The sequence below is a fragment of the Podarcis filfolensis genome (assembly GCF_964270895.1).
Source record: "Podarcis filfolensis genome assembly, chromosome: 2".
Lineage (NCBI taxonomy): Eukaryota > Metazoa > Chordata > Lepidosauria > Squamata > Lacertidae > Podarcis > Podarcis filfolensis.
In genome coordinates, this window is record NC_139605.1 from 59,856,183 (window position 1) to 59,883,704 (window position 27,522).

At 38.1% G+C, this 27,522-nt stretch overlaps 1 protein-coding gene and 1 long non-coding RNA gene across 3 annotated transcripts in view; both read right to left on the reverse strand.

Moving 5' to 3' along the window:
• Positions 1 to 27,522, reverse strand: part of LOC310758033 — a 333,274-nt gene that overhangs the window by 235,841 nt on the left and 69,911 nt on the right. The gene's annotated exons all lie outside the window — the stretch shown is intronic.
• GALNT10 (polypeptide N-acetylgalactosaminyltransferase 10) overlaps positions 1 to 27,522 on the reverse strand; it is a 39,898-nt gene that overhangs the window by 6,994 nt on the left and 5,382 nt on the right. For both annotated transcript variants that reach the window (XR_014545606.1, XM_083603865.1), the window contains exons 2-11: positions 20,096 to 20,198; positions 18,560 to 18,698; positions 17,462 to 17,628; positions 15,499 to 15,684; positions 12,826 to 13,009; positions 11,551 to 11,668; positions 5,445 to 5,552; positions 3,707 to 3,928; positions 2,249 to 2,365; positions 342 to 491 (exon numbers count right to left, since the gene is read on the reverse strand). Coding sequence is in view for 1 of the 2 variants with exons in the window: in XM_083603865.1 (XP_083459991.1) it covers positions 342 to 491; positions 2,249 to 2,365; positions 3,707 to 3,928; positions 5,445 to 5,552; positions 11,551 to 11,668; positions 12,826 to 13,009; positions 15,499 to 15,684; positions 17,462 to 17,628; positions 18,560 to 18,698; positions 20,096 to 20,198 (1,494 nt within the window). In the remaining variant the exon portion in view is untranslated. The remainder of the gene's footprint in view (positions 1 to 341; positions 492 to 2,248; positions 2,366 to 3,706; positions 3,929 to 5,444; positions 5,553 to 11,550; positions 11,669 to 12,825; positions 13,010 to 15,498; positions 15,685 to 17,461; positions 17,629 to 18,559; positions 18,699 to 20,095; positions 20,199 to 27,522) is intronic.

Here is a 27,522-nt window from a genome sequence, read left to right on the forward strand (position 1 = left end):
AGCTAAGGGGAGTTTGGTGAGGGGAGTTCAAGTCCAATATCTGAAGCCCCCCTGTTCCCAAGTAGAAGAGCAGTATACGAGTGGCATGATAGGAAAAGTTCCTATCATGGAACAATTGAATAACACTTTATATGGTACACTTACAACAAGCAGGTTTATTTGCTATCTCTGGCAGAGATGTTACTATGCCCTATTGTTCTTTTAATAAAAAGGGGATTCCACATAACATGTTGTCCCAAACATAGGGACAAAATATTACAATATGAATATTTTTCAAGATATTACAGGTAACCATAATGCAGAAGTAATGGTTTCCACATTCTGAGTAATAACACACTCACTTTCCTGTATTTCCATAGCTGATTCCCCTTCATTCCATGACAGTCATAGAGAGTCACTGGGCTGTTGTGGGAAACAGCATCAAAACAGAATTTCTTTGTGTGCTGGGGGTCTCCTGGACGGATGTCCTCTCGCCAGCTAAATGTGAACACCTGCTAGGACAAACATCAAACCCTCAGAACAAACGATGAGGACAAAAATCCAGACTTCTTTGTTTTATGCATCCCTGCCCTTCAGTACTACTCTATGTGAAGAACTACCCTCTCCTTTGGACAGGGCAAGAAATACAGAAATAGAATTGTGGCATTGTTAAGAAACGCAAACACTGAAAAGGAGCTCTACAATGGCAGTTGTGTTTGAACTGGAAGCCTGCAAATGACACACCCCCCCCCACGGGCCATTTAATACCAGTTGCCCTGTGGAAAAGAACATCAGTTGCTCAAACGGAGCAGATTGATTTTGGTTTGTTTTAAGTGAGTGGCTCTTGAAGTATCTATTGTATGTTTATAAATATTGTGAGCCACTTTGAAGACTGTAGTTAAAAAACAGGATATAAATCTGCTAAATAAATAAATAAATGGGAAGAAAAGAAATGGAACTAATATAGGGTGCTTTTTAAATTTTATTCAGACCAAGTGAATAAAATGAATCTAACTTAATCAAGCTTATTAATTTCAATGAGTCTACTCTGGAGCAAATCCTAGCTGACCATAACCAACAATCTGTCACAGTAATTTCCCTTAGTTGAAACTGACTAGCACTGAAAGATTTAACAACAGGAAGAAAAATGAGAGACAACAAGATTCACTACAGCAAGAACAGTTCTACAAAATGTGTGGTTATTGGAGCTCTATAGGCTTGTATTCTTTTGGAGGACAGCAGGAATATCTCTGGAGTTGAAGTACCACCACACCAGTTCAGTAATGAGAAGACATGGAAGCAACTGCTTCATGCTGCTACTGTTAGTACTAATAAAAAAACAAAGGAAATCTCTTTATGGAAGAATTAGACCAAAAATATATTCCAACATCCACATTAATTTTTACAACTCAACATAAATTGCATATAAAAGTCCTGCAGGCCTTTTGGATTTACCATATTTTTCTGTGTATAACACGCCCCTGTGTATAACACAACTCCTATTTTTTGGGACTCCAAATAAAGAAATCCCCCATATGCACTATCAGATGACCCCCCCCCCAATTTTAAACTTGAAAAAATAGGGGGGAAATATAGTCATATACACGGAAAAATATGGTAAGTTTCAAAGTCAGTTGGTTTAATTTTCCATTTCCAGGCAACTGAAATGGTAGTCAGCAACTTCTCATTTTACATATTATGTTAGAATAAAGCTGTCACTTCTAGCGTCTTATACATTAAGAAATGAAAATATTCGGTGAAAATATTCCCTATCCAGTTTAATCTCTCATTAGCATCCACTGGAGTGTTAATTATACCTCCTGCGACACTAAGTGGTCACTGGATATAGTAGCAGATTCATTAATATGGTTTTTCAGAAGATACTTAGAAATGATGTCAGTGCATAGTACAGTTGCATGACTAGTGTCTTATTAACCTTTTCCTGTCTTCCTCCTCTCTAGTCACCTCAGGATTTGGCTCCAGATAATAATGGTTTTCTGCCACAGCACTCATGCACATAATTTAAAGTACTCATCTCCTGCACCCCAGGTGTGTTTACATACCAAGGCCTTCAGCTTGATAATTAGCATCTGTGTAATATCTAGACCAGCAGATTACATTCTACTCCCCTAGCAAACCCCCTCTTAGTCTTACATTAGTGAAGATATTGTGGTATTTCAGTAATACAAACTTTGCATAAAATAGTTCTTTCTAAAACTGCCTGCGGAAACAATAAGAATGAGGTAATTATAAAAAAGAATGCAAATACCTGCACACTGTTCCAGGCAGCTTCTCCTCTACCTTTCACACAGGCTTCAACCCGTAGTGGGGAACCAAGGGCTCCATGTTTGGTATCTGCACAGAGGCCGGTTCCTACATTACGGACCTGAAAGATTAAGTTGCTGATTAGCTTTGCATCTAACTTCTTGACATAGAGGCAGTCAAGGAAACTGAAGTACAGGTAAAAGGTAAAGGTAAAGGACCCCTGGACGGTTAAGTCCAGTCAAAGGCAACTATGGGATGTGTCACTCATCTCGCTTCAGGCTGAATGAGCCGATGTTTGTCCACAGACAGCTTTTCGAGTCATGTGGTCAGCATGACTAAACCGCTTCTGGTGCAACGGAACACCGTAATGGAAGCCAGAGCGCACAGAAATGCCATTTACCTTCCCGCTGCAACGGTACCTATTTATCTACTTGCACTGGTGTGCTTTTGAACTGCTGGGTTGGTCCCCTGCTTACACAGGGGCTACATTCTGAGGCACTGCGCATGTCACTGAAATTGCGTATAATAGAAATGCACTGAAAAAGCCTGCAAACACCCCATTCTGCCCTTTTAGTGACATTTCAGTGATGTCTTTATGATATTTCCAGGTCACTTCTGGGTTTGGTGCGATGTGCATATACATTGTCACACACATATTAAATGTGCGTAAACAGGGGGCTGAAATACAGGCAGTCCCTATGCTATCCCATAACAAACACTGGCATAAATGCAAAGACACAAGACAATATGATTTCTATATATGTATGTGTGTGGATGTGACAAGAATTCTCAAGAACTGAGAAGCCAAGAAAAGGGATCTAGAAGATTCTGCTCTGTGTCTCAAAGGAAAAGAAGCAGCATGTTGAATACACATCTGAGCTTGAGAGCCATTTAACAAGTGGCTTCAGTGGAGAATTGTGAAGGCAGTGATATTAAAAAAGAAATGATCAAAGCCTTGGATTTACTACCCATTCTTAGGTCAGGGTTAAACCTGATAATGGGCTGTCAGAGCATGTAAATCTTAAGGAGCAAACATACCTCAGAAGTTCAGTGTGTACTGTTTTCAATAGTTTTAGTAAAGTTAGGCTTTCTGCTAATGGATTCTGAAGTGTATTGAAAACAACCTTTTCTAGCCATATTCATATACATTTACTAAATTCCTGCATGACAGGGATATGGAAACTGGTGTTGTTAGATCACCCCTCCCATCATACATGACCATTGGCTCTGTTGGCTGGCACTTATGGGAGTTGGAAGTCCAGCAACTTTGGGAAGGCCTCAGGTTTCCCATCCCTTCTGTAAAGTTCTGCACTATCAAGTATGTATAGAAGTAAACATGCACAACAATTTCACTTAAAGATGGACTCAGCGGGTACTGGAAATTCTGTGGTTTGATCTGCAACCATACACCATAGCATGGCTGGGACTTCTTGATACAGCTGAATTTCTTGAATAAACCAACCTCTCCCCAGGCAGCTGCTGGAGGCTCCACTGGTGGATAGAACTTTTGCAAGTCCCAAGCAACTTCATTCATGAACCACTTGAAACTTTTGCAGTTGAGATTACTGCGAAGTTCTTTCTGAGCAGTCACATCTCCTGCAGACAGATGCCGATATTCAGGTCTCCTCTGGTAAATGTACTCTGCATATTCATCCATCCACACCTCAGCAACACGCTTCAGGTTCTACATAGGTGACAATATATTTGAAATGAAGAATTGAAAATAAGCATATCCATAAATTTGAATTATACAGGATGCACATATGAGAGATTAATTAGCTGCCTTACATGGAGGCACGCATAAAGGGCTTTATGGACTTCAAAATACTACATTAATAAGTCTAAACCCAAGCAGATGGTACAGTAAGACGACTGCTCTTCCAAGGAGTCAGACAACCAGAACATTCTATAAAGGGTGAATTAAACTGGGCCCTGAGCATCTACTGTATTTCATCAAAAAGAACTTTAAAAATAATTGTGTTCTTTAGGTAGTTAGTTGTGACTGAGGGAGAGAGAAGTCTTTTCAGACATGTTTCTTCTTCTTCTGTTACTGTCTTTTCCCACCAGAGGGAGTATCTACCCTTCTTTAAAATACATACCTCTGAATACCAAATAAAAGCACTCGTCTTTGCATATGAAAATTCACCAACGTGAGAGGACAAATTCACTCATGTGAGAGGACAAACTTTTAATTTCTGGGTAGTAACACTGAGGATCCTCATGTGTACATATTTTAAATTATCCTGAAGAATATATTAATGTGAATCAACCTGATTTCAGATGTTCTGCCAGTTTAAAGGAATCATCCTATTATTGACACATTTGCCCTTCACTGGGGGGATGATGTTTGTCATGCTAATGGGTTTTTAATACAAAGAAAGCTAAAGATAAAGGATAATATCAAAATGTGGCAGCCAGCTCAACCAACAGCCATTGTTATACGTAGCCTTGTTCAGTTCTTAATCTAGTGCAGCAACCTAATCCAATGAGTATCTCACAACAGGAACAAAGGAAACTACCTTATACTGACTCAAAGTACTGATCTATCTAGCTCAGTATTGTCTACAATGACTGGCAACTGGTTACTAGGGTTTCAGACAGGGAGTTTTTCCCAGCTCTAGCTGGAGGTGCCAGGGACCTTCTGTATGAAAAGCAGATGCTCTACCAGAGAGCTGTGGCCCTTCCCCCAGAATATTTACCTATTTCTGTCTGGTTTTGAAATGGGACCTTCAGTGTACAGTGGTACCTCGGGTTACATACGCTTCAGGTTACAGACTCTGCTAACCCAGAAATAGTGCTTCAGGTTAAGAACTTTGCTTCAGGTTGAGAACAGAAATTGTGCTCCAGCGGCAGGGCGGCAGCAGGAGGCCCCATTGGCTAAAGTGGTGCTTCAGGTTAAGAACAGTTTCAGGTTAAGTACGGACCTCCGGAATGAATTAAGTACTTAACCCGAGGTACCACTGTATTAGGCAAATGTGACAACCTCTACACTACAGAAACCATTTGTTAAAAATGTAGTGCAACCCTTAGAGAGTTTGTGAGAGTTCAGCTTGTGTGCTATCATTTGCTTGCAAAACAATGTCAACTCCCAAACTTCTTGCACTAATGCTAAAAAATGCATCTCACCCGCTATCTTTTTAGAAGATTGCATCTTGACTGAATACAAGGAACAAAGGAAATTTAGCAAGACAGGCTCTTACTCTTGCCAAGCTGACTCCTGAAGGAACTTTGTAAGGAACGTATTTTCTGTAGATATGACCAACACGGGAACAAGGAATATCTTCCATACGACCCCCACACATCCATACCTGTCAGATGCCAGAGAGAGTAAGCACAGATCAGAATTTTCTGAATATGATGGAAATCAAAGCTTTTTCAAAGTCATATCAAGTAGTAAGTTTGTTACCTTAGTAAACTATTTTTAAAACATCATAAGTGCATTCAGACCTCATGTTATTCAAGCTTTTAAAGTTGTGCATCTTTGAAACTATGTCACCACTGTGACATAAAAATACCACCAGACCCAACACCAAGAAATGAACCTAGCATGAATCAAAAGCAGTATGTAGCTTAGGTAGTTCAAAGAATTCTGAAAGTTAATGCACATGTAAACACATGACTACTAAAGTTGAATACTTTTGTAGATTCTTATGTAGTGTTATTATGAAACAATCTCAGAGTTATCTGCAGAAAGTTAAAGATTTTAGGTCACACATCAACACCTTACTTGCTATTTTGTAACTCTACTACAATGGCAACATGCCCTTCCACTGCTGCTTTTGCAGAAATACATATGCTGATGTATTCCTGAAATTAGCAAAAGTGCATAACTATTTTTAAAAAATGGAGCAACAATTAATTAAATGCTACTTGAAGAATTATGGCTCTATTTATGTCCAAGTAAGGTCACGAAGAGTCAGACACGACTAACCGACTAAACAACAACAAAGGTCAACAAAATTATTTTCTCTTCAAGAAGCATTGAATCTGTGCCAACATTCTCTAGGAACTTTCCTTGATACCTAGATTAAATATGGATATAAGTTTTGCCAGTCTAGGTAATTGAAACAGATGTAGTGTTGAGTGCATACATTCCAGTAGGCTTAATGAATTTAAGTTCTTTGACTAATAATGTACATAATCTGTATTAAAGTACCATGCCCATTTATTAACAGACTGGCTCTGAAATGTCTTAAAAAGGATTGTCTGGCTAGGTTTGCTAAGGTAAACATTTTAATGGTCCAACAAAGGTTTCATTAAAACATTTTCCAGCTTTTATTCTGTAGAGGAAACTAAATATTAAGCAGTCTTTGACTTGCCTGTCAAATATGAATTCAACAGCGGTGAGAATGTACTGCTCACCATTGGTTTTGATAAGTGACAACCCTGAATCAATTCTTGAATTCAAAAAGAGCAGTTTCCAGATGGGCAGTTTCATTAATGGATACAAGGAATGGGGAAGAAATTGGTATTGTTAGCATTGTAATGTGAACCTACCTCATTCACATTTACTGAGCAAATATGCAAATTGAAATGCAGCTATCCTTCAAAATGTTTGAATTTTTGGATGCAGTTCCCAAACTTAAAGATATGTATAAAAATATGTGCATTAGTGGGAGGTGTACACATGAATGGAAATAAAGTTTAAAATGCATTATATTAGACAATTACTTATGTTAGACAAAATTGTATTAAAATGTTTATATTAGGAGAAATGCAAGTGAAAATGCTTGCCTATTTCCATGTAGGATTTTCCAAAATGTTTATGAAACAATGTGAAAATGGTACAAAAGAAGATTTAAGATAAGAAATATGAAGAACTGAGAGGAACTGAAACTGACTAATTAGTCCATTCTTAATGGATACACTGGGTGGTAATCAATTAAATTTTACTCAGCATAAATCTACTGAAAATAATGAACATGAATAAGTTGCTCTATTAATTTAAATCGGTCTACTCAGAGTAAAAATTAGTTGAATATTATTATTTTAATTTATTACCACCCCTTCGCCCTAAGGTTCCAGCGGGGATTGCAACAGTTACAACAATGTTTAGGGGCATGATTTTGGGTAGCTGAGGGCAACGTGAATATACTAGCTCCACCCAGGGTAGGAGTGTGTTTAGCTATGTTAGTTGAGAACATAATCAGCCTGAGAGATTGATGCTTTTCATCTGAGCCTAAGCCTCCTTCTAGCAAGAAATGCTTGGATGGCAAAGGATCTTCAAAAGCAACTGGGGGAAAGCATTTCCCCCATGAACTTCACAGTGTGGCCATAATTGTCTCACAGCTACAAGAACACTTCCAAACAAAGAAATTAGATCAACAGAGGACAGGCTAAAATTAAAATACAACAGGTGATATACATCTAAGTTATACTCAGAATAGGCACACTGAAATCAATAGACAGTAACTTTAAATGGGCCTATTCTGATCCTGACTAAAACTGAATAGCACCCAATATGTAAAAGCCCAAAACATCTAAGAAGATGGAACCAGTGTTGTCTGACTTACATAGCATTTCAGAAAACTATTTTCATTATGGATTAACACATTCCATTAATATTAAAAAATACAACTTCTGATTACACAATCCACTTGTCCACTGGTTTATGAGTTCCTGTCAATCTGCTGTAGATATCCTTCCCTCACACTTACCCAGCTCAGCTGCTTTTAAAAACACTCATGTTTTCAACTGATAATGTGCTACTCGAACACAAATCTAATTTCAAAAGCAGACATCCTATTCATTTTCATTGCTGCTTTGATTCATTTTATTAGCAATCCCTTTGTGTGATGACAGAATTCATTACAACCTGCATAAAGAAAACTATCATTCTCATCTGTAAAAAGAGAGATTGGTAGAAAGAGAGCCTTATACACTAGAAGGAAAAAAGAAGGTAAGAATTAAAAAGGTAGCACTGAAATTAAAAATAGCAAGTGTCTATCAAGCAGCTGTTCTTGGTAGAAAACAGTAGCTACTAGCACAGATAAGATACTCCTGATTTTATGTATGTTAGGCAGCACAAAGCTCATTGTTGCCTCTTAAACAATGCCAATATTTGTCCATCTGCATTCAATAACAGGATTGCACTGTTTATGCCTTGCCATCACCCTGTCGCTTGTTTTATTTTACAAGAAAGGAGATCAGACTGGCCATACCAAGACTATCTGCTATTATGAGGAAAGTCAATGTTGTGTAGTGGTTAGGGTGTAGGGTATAATAAAAAATTATAAACCAAAGCATATATATTATTGTGCTACAGATTACATACTTCTTAAACTTCCACCCTCCCAAACTAGTTAAAAGCTACCTAAATTCCTATCTGTGTAGCTACTGATCCCAAGCAGAGGCCTATATAAACAAAATCTATTCAACACTGTTCATAGTACAAAGCACAAAAAAGCTAGCTTTATATAAAAATCACAAGGAACAGCTCTGACAGGGGAGAAATAAAATATCATGAGAAGTAATAACTAGCATTAATCAGTGATATACAATAACTCTGTAGAAAACACAGCACTAAAAATGTAATCCAGTGCAAACATATTATAAGCAGCGAGAGAAATCTGAAAAGGAAGGCTCTTCTGTTTTTAAGTCTTCCAGAGAACAGAAACTCTGTTTCTAAGTCTTCCAGAGAGCATAAACATGTAAAGAAGTTACATGTATACATGCATTTTAATCAGCATCATCATAATTTTATTTGTATTCTTCCTTTCCATATTTTAAAACCATGTCATGTCTAGTTTGTCCCTTGAAGACAGTGAATAGCTAAGAAGGAAGCAGGACGGCTGTAGAATCCCCTAAGACTTCACATCCAAAGACAAAATAGGGAAACCATCAGAGAAGTTGGATAGAGATTCCATGTCACTATGTTACAACCAGCAATCTGATCAAGAATAAGCAGAGAATCAGAGATCTGCATCAAATCTCAAAATATAGCTGTCATTCCAAGCTTGATGGGTATCCTCATTGAACTATGAGTCTGTCTATACTTAAATGCCTATTTTATTCAATGTAAACATTTGCTCTAGAGGACAGGCTATATTTACACTACCTAATAGTCCTTAAAAATAATCTTGCAAAGAGAAATTTCTTTTGGGTGAAAATTAAACACTTGGAAACATTTTTATAGTAATTCAACTAATTCCCATCAAAAGCAATACAAATTGTACATTTCTAAAATCTACCTGAAGAAAACTGGCCTCACTTGCAACCAGCACAAGGTAAAAGCTCCTTAACCGCTGACTGCATAGGACTACTTCATCCTCATCCAGAGCAGGCTATCAAAAAACTTTCAAGATACAGGAATCTTTTTGGAGAAGCAGGTCCTTCCTATAAGCTACATAAGACAAGAGACAATTAGGTTCCCTAATGTCACGCAAACATGCTCCAGTGAGTATATAAAGGAATTTCCCTACATTAAAAGAAATGAAGTGATAAGTGCAGTAATTAACACTATCCTTTGTTATCTCCTAGAATTGCTGGGAATTGATAATTTCCCTTTTCTTACACAGTTCCCCAAGTAATAATTCCCTAGCAATAATCTGGAATAGATTAATGAAGGGAGGCAGGAAAGTTGGTTAAAAATGGGTTGAAAATTTGGTCTTTGAAACATAACATTTCCCATTTATTTTACTTGGAAGAAGTGCTAGGTGGATTCTTTGTGCTCCTTCGGAGGCAGGATCTCAGCATCTTTTTATGTTTAAACAGATGCAGTTGTGAAATTGAATATGAAGTTTCATAGCTGTTAGGCCTCAAAAACCCTGTGTTCTTGTTGCTAATGAACAAATCTTTTATTCTTATTACTTTATCAGAATTTCTATCAGCCACAGATGAAAGCATCAATCTATCATAACTCCTGAAAACACACCATTTCAGTGAAACATCTTTTTCTGTCGAACAATACAAAGAAAGGAGGACTTCTGCTGGGATTTAATTAGAGTGAATTTAACCCACCATAAATTATCATCCTTGGCCTGAAATAAAACTCTGCAATACAGTGTGCAAGTAGGCAGATGAATGAAGTATTATTATTTCCTGCAGATCAAATAGTGTCTGCTCCAGCATTTCAAAGACAAAGAGCTTGCAGAGTCACTGTCATCACTCTTGGAAACTACTGTTTTTGAAAATGTCCGAATTGGAAGAGATGAATGCTGCTTTTACCATCTCCTGCAGAGAATTACATTATTACACTATTTCTTTACACACACTAGTAAAAGGGATGAATGGAACCAACTGTAAAGAAATCTCACAGAGGAAATAAGAAACCTTCAATATGTCTTTATCACTTAGCTTTTTGTAGTTAAACAATGAGATGAAAATGTTGTTTGCTGCATGTTAATTGTCAAATTAATGTAGTTTGATGGCTTTTTGCATCACAGTTCAGATTTGAAAAACTACTTGGAGTGAGCAGAAAAAAGAAATATAATAATCAGGGAAGGGCTGTTGGCAAGACAAAATTATCCCCTGTGATCTTTGCAAGTTGGTTGGATTCATGCTGATGCAGTGGGGCTTATTCACTTGGATGCAGGACCTACTAGAATGACTATGTATTAAAAAAAAAATCAGAAATAATTGCAAACACAAGGCAAAACTAAAGCTAAAACACAAAAGCATTGGAGAATAAAGACATTAAAAATATTTGCTAACCACAGTACCCAAGCTGTTTATTAATCTAATGTTTGCCTTTCAATCACCAGAAGTACTGCTGAAGACCTCAGTTGTATTTATTCTACTTAACAAATTCTAGTAAGTAAACTCATAGCTCAGACAGGTCAATGAACAAGCTGATCCATGAGTAGCTAGCTTCTTAATTTGATGAGGTGGCCACATGAATTTATTCATTTGTTCCAGCTTATGACAATACAGTGTTCTATGTACAGAAGACTATAGTAGCAAGCCATTTTGTTTCATGACACTTACAAAAATAATATTCTATTCATTCATTATGCTCCTGCTTCCTTGGCTTACTATTGGCTACGTAACCAGCTTAGCAGAAACTGATTGCCTTTCAGTTTGTCTATAAAAAAAAAATCAATCATTCAAATATTCACTTCTCATATTACAGATCAGATATCATTTAGCAGTTAGCATGTAACCTCACAGAGGCTTTCGATTCTTAGCCATATTTTTGGGTTATTACAGTAAAATGTTCTTTTCAAGAAATGTTGAAGAAATCCTTTCAACAGTTTTATTTTATAAACACACAGAAAAACAAAGACTGCAAACTGGTGCTTCATGTCTATAAAGTACTTCATTATTCAGCATTTTTTCAAATAAAAGTTTTCAGGGAACATAACTCACCTTAAATGATATTTCATACTGTTCTCCACCCCATATTTCCAGGCCTGCATCATATCCTCCCAGCTCCCAGAACCACTTTCTATCGACTGCAAACAGTCCTCCAGCCATTACAGGAGATCTTAAGGGGGGAAAAATCCTTCACATTACAAAACCTATCATTATAGTTATGTCACCATTACATCCATATATCAATAAATTACATTCCTGAAATCACATTTCATACTTTAGAATTTTTTCTACTGCTCCACCTTAATATTTTTAATCTATGTGATGTTGTTGCACAGTATATCTTTAAACTATGAAACCAGGAGAACTTGGCAGTTTCCTTCAGAATGAATTAACGAGACCTCGAATAGTGGAAGGTGTCAATCTGTGTGGGAATACAGCCCACATTATCTAACAAAGACCCAATGTTGTACCTTTTAACATTCTTCCTCTCCTTAATTGGTCTAGGCAGCAAAACGGCCTTGGTCCTGTATACCTGAAGGAGCGTCTCCACCCCTATCGTTCAGCCCGGACACTGAGATCCAGCACCAAGGGCCTTCTGGTGGTTCCCTCATTGCGAGAAGTGAGGTTACAGGGAACCAAACAGAGGGCCTTCTCGGTAGTGGCACCTGCCCTGTGGAACGCTCTCCCATCAGATGTCAAGGAAATAAGGAGCTATCCTATTTTTAAAAGACGCCTGAAGGCAGCCCTGTTTAGGGAAGTTTTTAATATTTAATGCTGTATTGTTTTTAACACTAGATTGGGAGCTGCCCAGAGTGGCTGGGGAAACTCAGCCAAATGGGCGGGGTATAAATTATTATTATTATTATTATTATTATTACTCTGAATCAAATCTTTATTTAACAATGCTGCATTTTTACCCTCACATAGCAACAAAGGTTAAGATAAAATAAAGTGTGTTGAGGTTACCAAAGCATGGACCAGCCTGGTCAGGCTATTCTACCACTATATTAACTGAATTCATAATTATTAAGAAAATAAAGTTTATGTTTTGATTTAATTTGTTCCAGCATGCGATATGTTCTATTAAATACCCACCATTCTGACTTATTTCAATTATGCAATTGAAATTATTTTTATACATCTGAAATGGACCTTATTATCTCTTTTCAAAAAGTTGTAGTAGACAGAGATAACACAAAAGAATTTTATCTTTTGAAATGAAACATTACTTGTGATGGCCAAGGATAGTTTCTATGCGTCTGAAAGCACCAGTGTCAAGAGCCTAGCTGGTTAAACACCTATTCACACTTTGTTTCATGAACTTACTCAAAAGGGTCACTCGGGTCAGGTTTCTGTAATTCAGGAGGAATGGGTATCCGCTTGTAATACATCTCCCAGTCAAATGCACCTCGCATTGCATCTCCAGCTTGTGTTTCATAGCCAAAGTGGTCATGGTCAATTACATCAATCATTGGACAAACAATAGTTTTGCGATTTCGAGCAATGCGGTCTGGGGTATAGACAGAAACATGTTACATTATTTTGCTACAGATGAAAGGAGTAGCAAACACAATTGTTTCTACAATACTCCATAAAGAATATATTCAGAAGTACAGCTACACGACTTTTTGATTTTTCTCCTCTTTCTACGAAACACACATGGGTAATCTAATTCAAATGTGAACTATCTACCAATCAGAAAAAAATTATAGAGTTGTCTTGCTGAATACAGGAGTTTCACATTCATTGGTGATTTTTCATGCTCTCCCAAAGACTACATAAAATAATAGTGTTGGAAAGGTAACATTTGGGAGCACATATACACTTGGAGTTGAATTTAGTCTACCTATTCAGATTTACACCTATTAACAAGTTGAGGTAGGGGAATGGCTGATACGTCAGTTCAGTGCTATCTATACTGCACAATGCTTGTGAAGCTGAAGTCTCCAATGCCAGTTGGCAGAACTGGTGATGTTCATTGAGCACTGCAACTGCTTGAGGATCAGAGCTCTCAATGTCTGTGAGATCACCTTCCAAGAGGGAAGTCCATCAGTTTGGCACTATCCAGGTCCTAATGACAGCAGTAGCTGTGTGGGACAGGCAGACTACTGGGAAGAGGTGCCATGAAACCAGGAAACTATGGTGCAGAAGCAAGGTGACTGAAGGATAGGAACTGAGAGACAGACAAAGGACAGCGAACAGAGGCAATAGGCTAATCAAAGAGGAGTCTCTGAAGAAATTTCAGCGCTAAGGTAATGAAACACTATGGGTGAACGAAGAAAGTGCAACAGAAGCTTAGTAAAATGGGACAATGGGGGAAGTTGTCTAAAAATTGTGGAGCTGTGGAGACACTGAGGAAAGAAGGGAAAAAGAAGTTTAGAGCAAAACCTCATGCAGTCCTGGGGGTAGCATTGGCTGCACTTTATTGGCATAAGGGAAGTAACAACCAGGGAAGGCCCAAAAAGTTTGTGATGGTTCTTAAAGATCTGAAGCATTGGCTGGGTAACTGTATTTTAACAGCTACAGTGGTGCCCCACAAGACGAATGCCTCGCAAAACGAAAAACGCGCAAGACGAAAGGGTTTTTCGGTTTTTGCGTCGCTTCGCTAGACGATTTTCCCTATGGGCTTGCGAGTTCTTGCGAGTTTGCTTCCTTTTTCTTAAAGCCGCTAAGCCGCTAATAGCCGCTAAGCCGCTAATAGCTGCTAATAGCCGTGCTTTGCAAGACGAAAAACCGCAAGACGAAGAGACTCGCGGAACGGATTAATTTCATCTTGCGAGGCACCACTGTACATAGATAGGGAATGCACTTACTAGGGCTGCAGCACAGTGACTTTGTAGCCTTAAGAGGACAATTAGGGCCAAGCAGCAAGAGAAGGCCATTTTCCACATATTATATGTGAACTAAGCAGGCCAGTTGCAGGCTTCTAATGTTGAATGTCTATACACACACACATCTGAAAAGCCTGTTTACCTTGGTATTAGACAAAAATTAACAAATATCCAAATGCCTCACTATTTTGTCATCTAAATGTTATATTCTTTTCTGTTTATCGGTCAACCAAAACAAAACAAAGCAAAAATAATAATTCAAAATGAGAGGCTCCTCTGTGTGGTGCAAGCAAACAATTACCAGCCAAGCCTTGTATTAACAGACAATGGTCTGTTAATAGCCTATTTTTTCTATAAGTTCAAAACTATTTCCACAAGCCAATATGCCAGTCAGCCATAATGTGTTTAAGTTCTGTGTTAGATTCAGGCAGGAAATAATTCAGGTAAAACATCTTCACAAAACAAATAAAACTACTTTCTAACTTGAATTTACCAACACAGCTGGATTATATATTTCACTGGGCTTCAGCGGTTGCAGCCTGATCTATGATGAGTCACAACAGGACCATCATCCAAGTATATGGTAAAATACATGTTTTATATATCTTTGTCTAGACCATTAGACATGAAACATAGCTAAATGTGAACCAACTGCAGCTAAAAAACTGAAATCAGAAAAACGTCTGAAATTAGAAACACTTTTTAAAGATCACTTTGCAAGCGTTGAAAGGAAGACATGATCAAGCAACACAGCCAGAACCATTAAAAAGATAATCCTATTTTGAACCTTAATTTTATCCAAGTACCTTCTCACCCTTTCTCAAAGAGAATCACACTGAGGCATTATCTGAGTAACTGATGTCAGCAGTCTTTATATAAGCCAGATACTGACTTTTTGTAGAAAAAAGTTCTGAGAAGTCCCAGAACAATAAAATTAAATTATGGATGAAATTTTAGTTTTAAGTCAGATTGTAAGCCTCTGTATTTCATATAGCTAGAAATGCCATATCAGGACATGTGGTTATCAGACTGAAATACATGTTGATATTGGGAATTTATTGTGAAATTGTAGTGTTACTTGTTATGCACTGGCTTGAGTGATGTAAATGCATTAGAAAGGTAGGATAAAAATCATATAAATAAACAATGAATGAGATAGTCTGCTTACCTAAAAGGGGTGGCAACCAATTCACATTGGCCTCACAGTGAGAGTCCAAAAAAGTAATAACATCTCCTATAGCAACAGAAGCTCCCAGCATACGAGTTCTTATCAACCCTTCTCTCTTCTTAGTTCGGAGAATCCTCACTTTGGGAAACTGGGCCATATAGTCCTCCAAGCGCTTTTTTAAGTGTTCTGCATGGAAAATTAAATGATTTCTCATCCAGTCCTTTACTCATTATTTCTCCCCAACTTTAAAACCCAATTTCCAGAATCTGGAACACCTTTAAGGTTTAATAGTTTTGTCTTTTTATAATTTTGCTATTTTATCATTTTTATATACTATCTTTATACACACACACACACACACACACACACACACATCTTATATACATCTTATATCTAGACTATTAGACATGAAACATATCTAAATGTGAAACAGCTGTAAATGAAGCAGCTAGAAAACTGAAATAAGAAAAACACCAGAAATTAGAAAAAAACTTTTTAAAAAAAATCACTTTGCAAGCTTTGAAAGGAAGTCGTGATCAAACAGCACAGCTTGAACCATTAAAAATACAATCCCATTTTAGACCTTTCATGTTGGTCAGGTTAGATACCTTGAGAAAAGCAAAGTTTCATAACAGATCACTGCCATTGCTTTATTCTAGCTACAAACTTTAAGATAATAAAGTATTGGTAGTTGCACAGAACCTTCACCAGGCAATTAAAGTATTACATACAATTCAATAACATACATCAGACCAATAAAACACAAACACATGAACAGTAGTGGTTTAATTTTGATAGGCATACAACAGGCAAGTAGTTAATCCATAAGCATACTATAATAATACAATTTTCTTAACCACCAATCAAATAATTTGCTTGACACTAGAGTAAGAATGTATATTACCAACATGGGCAGATCTAAATTTAAAGTATGGGATATCATGTGAAGGGGCTGGAGTTTTTTTTTGGGGGGGGGTTTATATCGCTAACTACAGTGTGGCTTAAGTCTACAGTTGTAGGAGCCCATACCACTTTGCCAAATCCAGATAACCACCCTGGGATCTTTGGAAGAAGGGAAGTATACAAATGGAATAGAAGATACAAGCTCTCTCTCTCTCAAAACCAAAACTTTATTAAAAATTGCAGTATGTGTGAGCTATATGATGTGAGAATATATTTGCAAGCTACTTCAAAACTGAATAAATGTTCATTTAACTGTCACATAGCTCTTTTTTTAACTGGCGAAAATAGCTATCAGGAGTAGTAATGAACCACTGTGGGACAGCTTTGCATAATTTCACATCATTAGAAATGCATTATCTTAGCCAAAAGTCAAGAATAAGACCTGAAAAACTCACTCACTATTTAATATAAAAACTCACTCTCTATTAAATATTTCTTAAAATCTAATGATAATACAAACACATGTTCTCCATTTCAACAACTATAAATGATTTCCATGCTTGATAAAGCATTAGCTATTTGAGCCACTCTGAACACAAGAATATAATCAGCATTCTGAAAGTCAGTATATGAAATAATTTAATTTAAATAAGATAAAGGAATAGTGGTTGAAATTAAAACACAAATCCACAAAAAGCTCCTATGACTTAACGTAAGAGATTCTGGAGTCAGTTTGCAATAAAGGAATTTTGATTGCAGTTCTGACAACCTTTGTGTATGTTTTAGTTAGCTATGGATATTTCCAGAATGGCAGTTCTTAGTGTACCCAAACATTGGTTATCCATTGTAAGCTGAATACATAATTGCAAACAATCTTCCACACCTTGGAGAGGAGCATTTTGTGTATGAATATATCCCATTATATGCAACAACATTTGGAATACTGGGCAGGGTTCACTTAATGAATTTTGTCAGCAGAGTATCTGCACAAGTAATCTGCTATATACCTTTTTTTTGTTCAGTCATATGTCTGCATAAATAAATATTATAATGAAAGTACCTCTGTCACTGAAATCATCCACCAGTACAATTTCAGCTATGAGTTCAGGAGGAGAGCGATTGAGAACACTGTGCACTGTTCTGAGAAGTGATGACCACCCTTCGTTGTGGAATGGGATTATTACACTGGTGTTGGGGAGGTTTTCCAAGTATAGCTTGCTATTGCAGCTACAAGACAGATGAACACAGTAACTAGCTTGACCAGCATACAAAGAATGGTTATTACTATTATTTGAGTTTTTTCGCTTATTGTAGCTAAATATTAAACATACAGTTGAATAATAGCCTGTATTAGGACAGATTCAGGAAGAACAAGATTCTAACTGGGTCCATAGGCCAGAGGTTCCCCATTGGTGCTATAGAAGATCGAAGACTTAAACAATGATACCTCTTAGTGGGATGGAGGAAATATTTTAAGAACTTTTTGGACTCAATGTCAAAGAGATGAGAGATCATATCAAGCACCAAAAGAAGGATGACTGTCAGGCAGCACTTTCTGAATGTAATTTGTTTACAAAATACGTATCATACAAGCTGTGAGTGATTGCTGAAGAGAATTTTAAGGGCATTTCATAGCCCTAGGTACATCCAAATCTCAAAGTGAGGATACATCCGAAGTAAACAGATGTTCCGTGACCCACAGGGTTCTTTTCTATTCCTCATTTATTCAGATAGTTTCAATGTTTTAATGGTGTGTTTATATGGTGTGACCTGCCATGGGATCTTCTGGTGAAGGATGGGCAAGAAAATAACAACAGCAACAACACTGACAATAAAACATATCCACTCTATAGCAAACCTATTAAAATAAATCACCAATAAGATAAAATACAGAGGAGAGTTTATTTGAAACTGTTGGAATCTCTGTACATAAATATTTATGCTTTATTTCTTGGCTCTGATGACAGAGTTAAAAGTTGCTGAACTATCAGGTTTCTTGTTTAATACATTAGATAATTCAACCTATCAAGATACTGCAGACGTATGTAACAAGCAAGGGCAATACAAATTGGAATGACACTCAAGTTAGGATACAGAAAAGCCAATTTTAGAAATAGAAACCTTCATACTTTCAGTAACAAGAAAAGTTTGTACTTACTTTGGGTGTCGTATATCTGGTAGGGATCGATTGAGAGAAACTTTGTCACTCACAAAAATATTAAAGCCATTTTCTCTGTATGCCTGGTCCACTTGCTCGGCATCTGTCATAGGATATGGTTTTCCCTGTTCTCCATTTCCTACAGCAAAAGAAATGGAGCCATTAATACTTATAAAACTCCAGTGGCTGAAAGCTGAATTCTGTCAATCTGGTCCCTCTAGATGTTATGGACTACAACTCCCACTAGTCTCAGCTAGCACGGCTGGCTAAGCAATACTCATTATGCCACATTCTATCAAGGACACAGTATGATGTCCAAACACCACACTTTACATCTGTTAAAACTATCAAGCAGTTGAGAAGCGGATGATAAAACTGAAAGAACTATAGGAACACTTAACGGTGTTTATAACAAATACCTTGTTAACTGTTATTTTGAAAAAAAGGTCAGATTTAGGACTAATTAGATTTATCTCAATTTATAAGATGCAAAATATACACAACCTAGGAAGGTCAATCAGTTTCTTAAAAATATGTGGGGAACTTTCCTGCCCTTGTTCTCTGTTGGCCCCACTATTTGGTTTTGGAGACACAAACCAAGTCTGGCAAATGCTCAATTTCTATCTTTCTATTTGATTAACTCTTATTATTCCCTCCCATTGCATAAAGTCTAGCAGGATGCTGTTGTCAGCACAACCTTCCCTCTCTCCACCAACTGGTACTACTGTACCACACAGAAGGCTGCCAAAATCAGGGATGAAAGCCCCAAAAACCCCTAACTCCATTCTAGGGCTGGTATGACAAATCTTCACCAGTTTCAGGCTTACATTTTTTGCCACTTCAACTGGAAAAGGGAGATTTTGCATGGCCTCCACACTCACATACCAATTTACATCATTCTGCTTCAAAACAGCAAGTTACGGCAGTCTCTGGTTTGCTTAACATCAGTCATCATTTTTCTCCCTTCCATTTATGTCCCACTGATGCTTTTAAGGCCTTTGCAATGGAAACTTGGGCATTTAAGCCTTCCAGTGAAGATTGAAATGGGGTGGTGTGCCACACACAGTTCTTCCTTCTTTCCTTCTTGTCCTGCCCTTTGTGATACATCAAATTGCACTCTCAAGTGGCTAGCTTGAAAGACCTTGAAAGACATCATGCTTGTAGAATGGTTGGGAGCAAGCAGCATACAAACATAGCTGCTGTTCCTTTCTAGTTTGAAGTCTGAGGTCCTGTTGCATTTTTCAGTTTCTTCCCTTGGAACAAACGAACACCCATATGATAATATAGCAAATTATTAGAACTGAAAAGAAAAACAGAAGTAGTAGACTTCTTTGCTCAACCACTGCCCGAAGCACGTTCCAGACACTTGCTAGCAAAGGCCTGCTGACTTTCTTGTAAACTCTGCTAACAGTAATCGATACTGCGTTACATATACCCTCCCCCAGTACTTTGTGCTCAGTTCCATTTTACTTATAGGTTACTGAATATGTAATTCAATATTACATGCCTTAAGGCTTAATGAGTTATCATACACACCTGTACGTTGCAAGTCTTTCTTTATAGCATCCCTGTCATGCCAGTCCTTTTTCCTTTGTCTGTTTTCAAGATAAGCTTCTTTCTTCTGCCTTGTATGGAAACCCTTTTAAATAAACATTATCTATAAGTTTGGGAAAGCATTCAAGGCTAAACTGAATTACTGACAAGCCATATTTTCAAAACATAGACTCATAGAACTGTAGAGCTGGATGGGACCCCAACGGTCATCTATCCAACCCCCTTCAATGCACGACTCACAACTAGATCATACATGACAGATGGCCATCCAACCTCTGCTTAAAAACCTCCAGGGAAGAGGAGTCCACCAGAATGGTGAATGCTGACCTACAGGATGACCCTGCCCTGGTGCGTCATCAAAGAACATTTCAAAACTGTGGGGTTTAACTTATGTGGCATTTTAAGAAAGGTCAAAGGAGTATTGCATCAATACCTTTGACAGTGATATTTGGTTTGTCATGTTTTGGATTTGCTTTCTGCTTAACAATCCATTGCATAGGGCTTTACTTAGCTGTTTTCTGTACCAAGTCAATGCATCTGAGTGAGGTACATTTCCCTCTAAATTGAAGAATTACAGACTTGAAGCTAATCTTTCCTTCATTGTTTTCATCCCTTGCTTTAATGAAAGTGAGGTCAGAGTAGAAAGAAATATTAAATAATACTCTAAAAATGGATTTAGATTAATAGTTGTAAACAGCCCTTTATGTTGCCTACCAAGCTTAAAAATCACCAAAGAAATCTAGTAACGTTCAATAGTTAAACATACAAAAAAATGTAATTTTAATCTTTTGTTTAGTTGCTATTTGGTGTGCCTGGTTCCAGCTATGAATGGTTATTTAAGCCATGTAAATGCTATATAAAAATATAATAAAATCACCATTAAGTGGCAGCATTATATAATGTTAGATAGAAACAGTAAAAAGCACTATTTTATTTATAGTCAGATCAAATAACAAAACTTTTTTTATAATATATAAAGTGGTGAACAAAACAACAGATTCAGGTTTAGACCTTTCGTTAAAAAATTCTCATTAGTTAAGAGAAATCCAACTCACTCTTAAATTACAGTATTTATAAGCTTTTTTGCAAAGTGCACCAATGTGATGGAACAAATGACATACATAAAAATACAGAAATATAATAAAACTTTAAAATAAAAAAATACATAGAATGATTCTTAGCATATTTTCTTATACAGTTTGTGGCATATCTCATATAATTGGATTGCTAGAATTATGCCCAATACAGTACAAGATGAAATGCCTTTGTGTCAAGGTGTTCTTTGTTTGATATTTTGGGTGGGGGGTAGTAATCTGGAACTTCTCAAGATTACAACTTTACACCTTGCACAAAAATCAAGATCATAAACTTAAACAGAGCCTAGCATGCAGCCTTAAGAAAAATCCTTGTTTAAGATGGGTCTGCATTTGTGGGTACAGTTCCTCCTGCGTCAGAGATTGCACAAAAATTGCAATAAACATGGTGCTCTTGTGCTATGTAATAGGAGGATGTTCCAAAGGTTAGTGCTGCAACACTAAATGCCCAATGGTAATACAGTACCTCCAGGAACAGAGGCAGTATGCCTCTGAATACAAGTTGATAGGGAACCAAAGTAGGAGAAGGATATTGCCATTGTGACTTGCTTTTGGTTGTGACGGTGGGAAACACAATGCTGGGCTAGATAGATCACTGATCTGATCCAACAGGATTCTTATGTTTTTATGGAGCAATATACTTCAACTATTGCAATAACAGACCATTTTTTGTGTTCTTTTGGAACAATATATTTTCACCATGGCAATACAGGCACCATTACCTTGAAGTAAGGTTACCAGATTTTTTTCAGTGAATCCGGGGACACTTTCCAACTTCAGTAGGAATGACAGGATTTTGTCAGGGGACTGATTTGTAAATCCGGGGACTGTCCTTGGGAAACGGGGACATCTGGTAACCTTACCTTAAAGTAGGTGTCAATCTCCTTTTGACAATTAAAACACACACACACATTTTATTTCTTTTTTTTTTAAATACAAAACACCACACAGACACCCTTCAAAAACCATATCCTTTGGCTGGACTGACATTTGCAAGGGGCTACAAGTTTAATCCAAAATTTGATCCATCATGGGTATGGAATGAAAACTCATTTTCCTTTTAAGAACAAACATTTGTCTGTGGCAAGACCATCCTGAGAGATCATAGAATCATAGAATCATAGAGTTGGAAGAGACCACAAGGGCCATCGAGTCCAACCCCCTGCCAAGCAGGAAACACCATCAGAGCACTCCTGACATATGGTTGTCAAGCCTCTGCTTAAAGACCTCCAAAGATTGCTCCATTCTATTTCCTACTGGTGAAACAATTTTCTCTGGTGCTATTTCCTCCTTGGAATACTGTTGTATTCTGAATTGGAAATTATGTATTAAAACCAGCATAATACAAATGCGCAAAATAGAGGTATGCAGCAGCCAGAAGGTAAATTAGCAACCTAAATGTTAAGGCTGAAGAGCATGCATGTATTTGTGGGAGAGAACCAGTTATGGTGCCAAGCTCCTTTTTTAGACAAAGCAGTAGCTGGCCTCTAACAGCCATAACAAGGACAAAAAAGCAAAGCTGTGGCTGCTGGCACTGTTTTTACTCACATGTGCGTAAACTTTCTTTTAATTCTAACACAACCCCCCTTTTTTCAAATGGAGATAGAGGAATTCAGAAGGCTGATTATTAGTAAGATTATTATTATGAATCCATCAGCACACTGAACTAGTGTAGCACAGTGGATAAGTTGTGAACCTAGAAATTTCTAGTTCAAAGCTCACTACAGCTATTATCTAGTTAGACGGCTTTAGGCAAACTCTATCAGTCTCAGTAGCCTCATCGGCAATAAAGGGAAAGCAATGCTGACCTACTTTAATGGGTGGTTGTGGCAATTGCAATAAAATCATGTATGTGAAGTTCTTAGAATGTTCTAAATGTGCTATATAAATTCCAAATATTATTACCGTATTTTTCGCACCATAGGACGCACTTTTTCCCCTTCAAAAATGAAGGGGGAATGTGTGTGCGTCCTATGGAGCGAAGACAGCATAGCCCCGCGACCCTCTGCTGGCTGGAGAGGTGACGCGGGCCTATGGCAGGAGCCTCTATAGCCGCGCGCCACCTCTCCAGCTGGGAGAGCGCGCGCGGGGTTAAAGAAGCCCCGCTTACCCTCTCCCGGCTGGAGAGGTGACACGCAGCTATTGCAGCAGCCTCTTTAGCCGCGCGCCATCTCTCCAGCCGGGAGAGCGCACGGGGGGGGGGGGGGCTAAAGAAGCCCCGCTTACCCTCTCCCAGCTGGAAAGGTGACACGCAGCTATTGCAGCAGCCTCTTTAGCCGCGCGCCATCTCTCCAGCCGGGAGAGCGCGCGCGGGGCTAAAGAACCCCCCGCTTACCCTCTCCCAGCTGGAGAGGTGACACACAGCTATTGCAGCAGCCTCTTTAGCCGCGCGCCATCTCTCCAGCTGGGAGAGCGCGCGCAGGGTTAAAGAAGCCCCCAGCGACTCTCTTCCGGCTGGAGAGGTGACATGCGGCTATGGCAGGAACCTCTATAGCCGCGCGCCTTTCCGCTGCTCCCCGACCTGCTCTTTGGGGCTGGTGGTGGGCTTCCCCCCGCCAGCCCCAAAGAGCAGGTCGAAAGGAACCTGAAGCCTGGAGAGTGAGAGGGGTTGGTGCGCACCAACCCCTCTCGCTCTCCAGGCTTCCAAGGTAGCCGCCTGAAGGCGTCTGAACGCACCTTAAACGGCACCTTGTTTTAGAGTGGGAAAACAAGAGGGGGGAAATTCTTCCCCTCTCTGTGCAGCGCCGCCTGCCGCTTCGCTGAAGGGGCGCTGGGCAGAGAGGGCGAGAATTTTTTTTTCTTGTTCTCCCCCCTCTAAAACAAGGTGCGTCCTATTGTCCGGTGCGTCCTATGGTGCGAAAAATACGGTACTTCAAGGAAAAATGCAGTCCTTTTTGGAGATACTGTTTGAAACAGCCATCTTTAATGAAGTAAAAATAACATGATATAAAGCTCCTTTATATCAACATTTTGGAGATAATGTTTAAACATATTGGTGATAGATCATAACAAAGCACTCTTCGGTACATCGTGTGTCTCAGTGCTGTTGACTCTGATCCAGAGGGACAAACATGTCCCTTCAAAGTGCTCTGCAAGTTCCAAATTTACAAAAAGAGAGGGCACAATTTAGCAGAACGAATTTTTAATGGGGAAAAATGAGGAAAGGTGTCTATGCATTCACAGTATAATTTTCTCTATTAAATCATTCTTTTGCCATGTTTGCCGAACCCACTTTTTTAACTCAAAGGTTTAAAGGTCTGGGAATTCTGTGTGGGGATAGCTTTTGAGGACTCAAAATATGAATACACATGGATGGCTCTTTTTTGACTCATGAAAACAGAACTCTCACACTTCACTGCATAAATTAGTGCAGAACTATTTTGATGAAGTACCGGTAATTTGTATGGAAAGAGTGATTACTGTTTGTTTACATCTTGTTCCCCCTCCCCAGTTTTAGCATTTTGATAAACATTGAACATTCACCAACAGTGATAGCAGTTGACTGAATGCAGGAGAAGGCCTGGAAATGATCCGGTTAACCTCCACAAGAGCCAAAAACCACACCTTAAGAGAATATGTTTTTCTTCAAACAGCAAATAATGGAATAAAACAAAATATGTCTGATCATGTGGTAGTGATGCAGCAATTGGACCTCCTTTCATGTAAGACAGGTGTATTTACGGCTGAGTACAGTATGGCCTGAAAAGCAAAGACTTAAGAATCTATAACCTTTTAGATAGCTATAAGTACAGTGGTACCTCGGGTTACATACACTTCAGGTTACAGACTCCGCTAACCCAGAAGTATTACCTTGGGTTAAGAACTTTGCTTGAGGATTAGAACAGAAATTGTGCTCCGACGGCGCAGCAGCAGCAGGAGGCCCCATTAGCTAAAGTGGTGCTTCAGGTTAAGAACAGTTTCAGGTTAAGAACGGACCTCCGGAATGAATTAAGTATGTAACCAGAGGTACCACTGTATCTATATAGCATAACTTAGGCTGTGAAATGTCAGGGACTCAACACAAATTATGAGCACATCTTTAAACTGTATAAGGAAGTGCAGCAGTTTATCTTCCCTGTCAAAAAACTAGGACAGCATCAAGTCCTAAATAATTAATATGACTTTTCTGGATAATATATAAATATTTTCCATCACCTATTTTACAAGAAAAGAGAGTATTGAATGCTTAACTCTCAAGAGTTTAGACTCCATGAAACCTGATTCACAGGGACTTATTTCTATCTCACATTCACAATATATTTATAGCCCACTCAAAATTTGCCAAACAGCTGGCTTTTAGAAGGCACTGTCAAAGCCCATTAAGAAATGATGTCCAAAACATCTGTAGATGGTTATAATACAACAGGAAAATAGAGCTGTCTTTTGTACCAGTTCTTGAAAAGGCAAATCAAAATCATGTGTTTTGATCTGGGCTTATTCTGAAATTATCCATATTTTATGTATGTCAATACAAAGATGTGGATTTAATTAATTGCACCTCAGACTTTTTCTGGGATGAGCTAAAGGATCCCACACCAACCATATATTGCTACTTCACAAGAGCAGAAGAGAAATACAGCCTCTCCTACTTTTATGAATAGAGGCAGAAGTTTGGAAAGGTTACTTTGCAAAATGAATATACACATAGTGGTAATAGAAATAAATGAGGATTTTCTATTGGATAGGAACTGCTGATTGCAAAATGATAAATGTAAATTCAGCGGGAAGCTTTAGATTATTGTATTGCACTAATCACAGGCAATTGATGGGAGGATGTGTATGAAGTGTGCTGCGTGGAAGAGATATTGATTATATGGTTATAGTCACCCTAGCTGGTAGTTCATAGAGACAGATAGATATGAATAATGTAGCAAAAGGTGAATAAAACTTTTTAATCCCTCTATTAAGGATTGACCACTTAAGTTTATGTGCAGCATGTTCGAAACAGGGAAAATAAAGTATTGCTAACAACAATTAATCATTAACTTATGAAATTCACTACTGCAAGATGTTGAGAAGATGCTAAAGGGCTATTACTCACTGAGCATCCATATACAAAATACTGTGTTTTTGAATTTTGGATGTTAACATAACCTTATGCCTTGTTTGTCATATTCCAGAAGCATCTTGTTGTCTACTGTTTGAAATGCAATACTTCTTAATTCTTATTTTGTCTTTGTGTTCAATCTCTTTTTGGCTTTGTAGCAACATGTGTAATATACTATCATCAATTGTTCCCTGCAGATATATTGATTGAAATGTAGTGTCTTTTACACTGTAGACCAAAATTTGTTTTAAAGACATCTCATATCATAAACATTAATCTTAGCCAGGACAATAAAACAGCTACAACTAAAATACACTTCCTACAAAGTAAAACCAAGCTGTGGTTGAAAACAAAGCTAAAACCGCAATTAGCAGCAACAAAAAGATGAAACATATAAGTTTTTCACCTGGTACACAAAACTCACTAGGATGTTTGCCAGATGAAAAGCCCTAAGAAAAGCATTCCACATAAAATGCCATTTCCTGCTTGTTGTGTTATGGCACAACACAGAGAAAAGGGCATCCTTTGACCTTAAACGGTAGCCAAGTTCATGTGGGAATCCAAACAGACAGAAAACTAAAAAATAAAATAAAATAAATTGTCCAGTAGCACCTTATAGACCAACTAAGTTTGGTCTTCGTGCATGCACACAAAAGCTTATACCAGAACAAACTTAGTTGGTCTATAAGGTACTACTGGACAATTTATTATTTATTATTATTTTTATTTTGACTGCGTCAGACCAACACAGCTACCTACCTGAAGACAGAAAACTGTAATTCTGGAAACAGACAGGAATCCAATGGAGCTTGTTAATACTGGTGAAATGTATTACCACTGCTTAGTCCTGATCAGCAGTTCAACCACCATGTTTTAGTTTTCAAAAAGGTTACACATTTTGCAGCAAGTGAGGGAGAAATGCCCTGGAAAGTGTGGGATAATACTTGCTTTAATGCAACATCATCTAACCTTCCAGCAAATGACAATGAATGCTCATTAAATAGCCAACACCATCTAATTTCCCTGAATACAAATCAGGATGCATGCTCAATAAATAAGAACATAAGAAGAGCCTGCTGGATCAGGCAAATGCCCCATGTAGTCCAGCATCCTGTTCTCACAGTGAGCCTGAATCCTGTTAAAATTAGTCTGAATCCTAGTAAAATGAAAGCTCTGTAGGTGAGTGTCCCCAATCTGGGAAATCATTAATTTGCGTGTCCTGGGTGAGGTCACACTCTCTCTGAAGGAGCTAGTGCTCTGCCACTAGA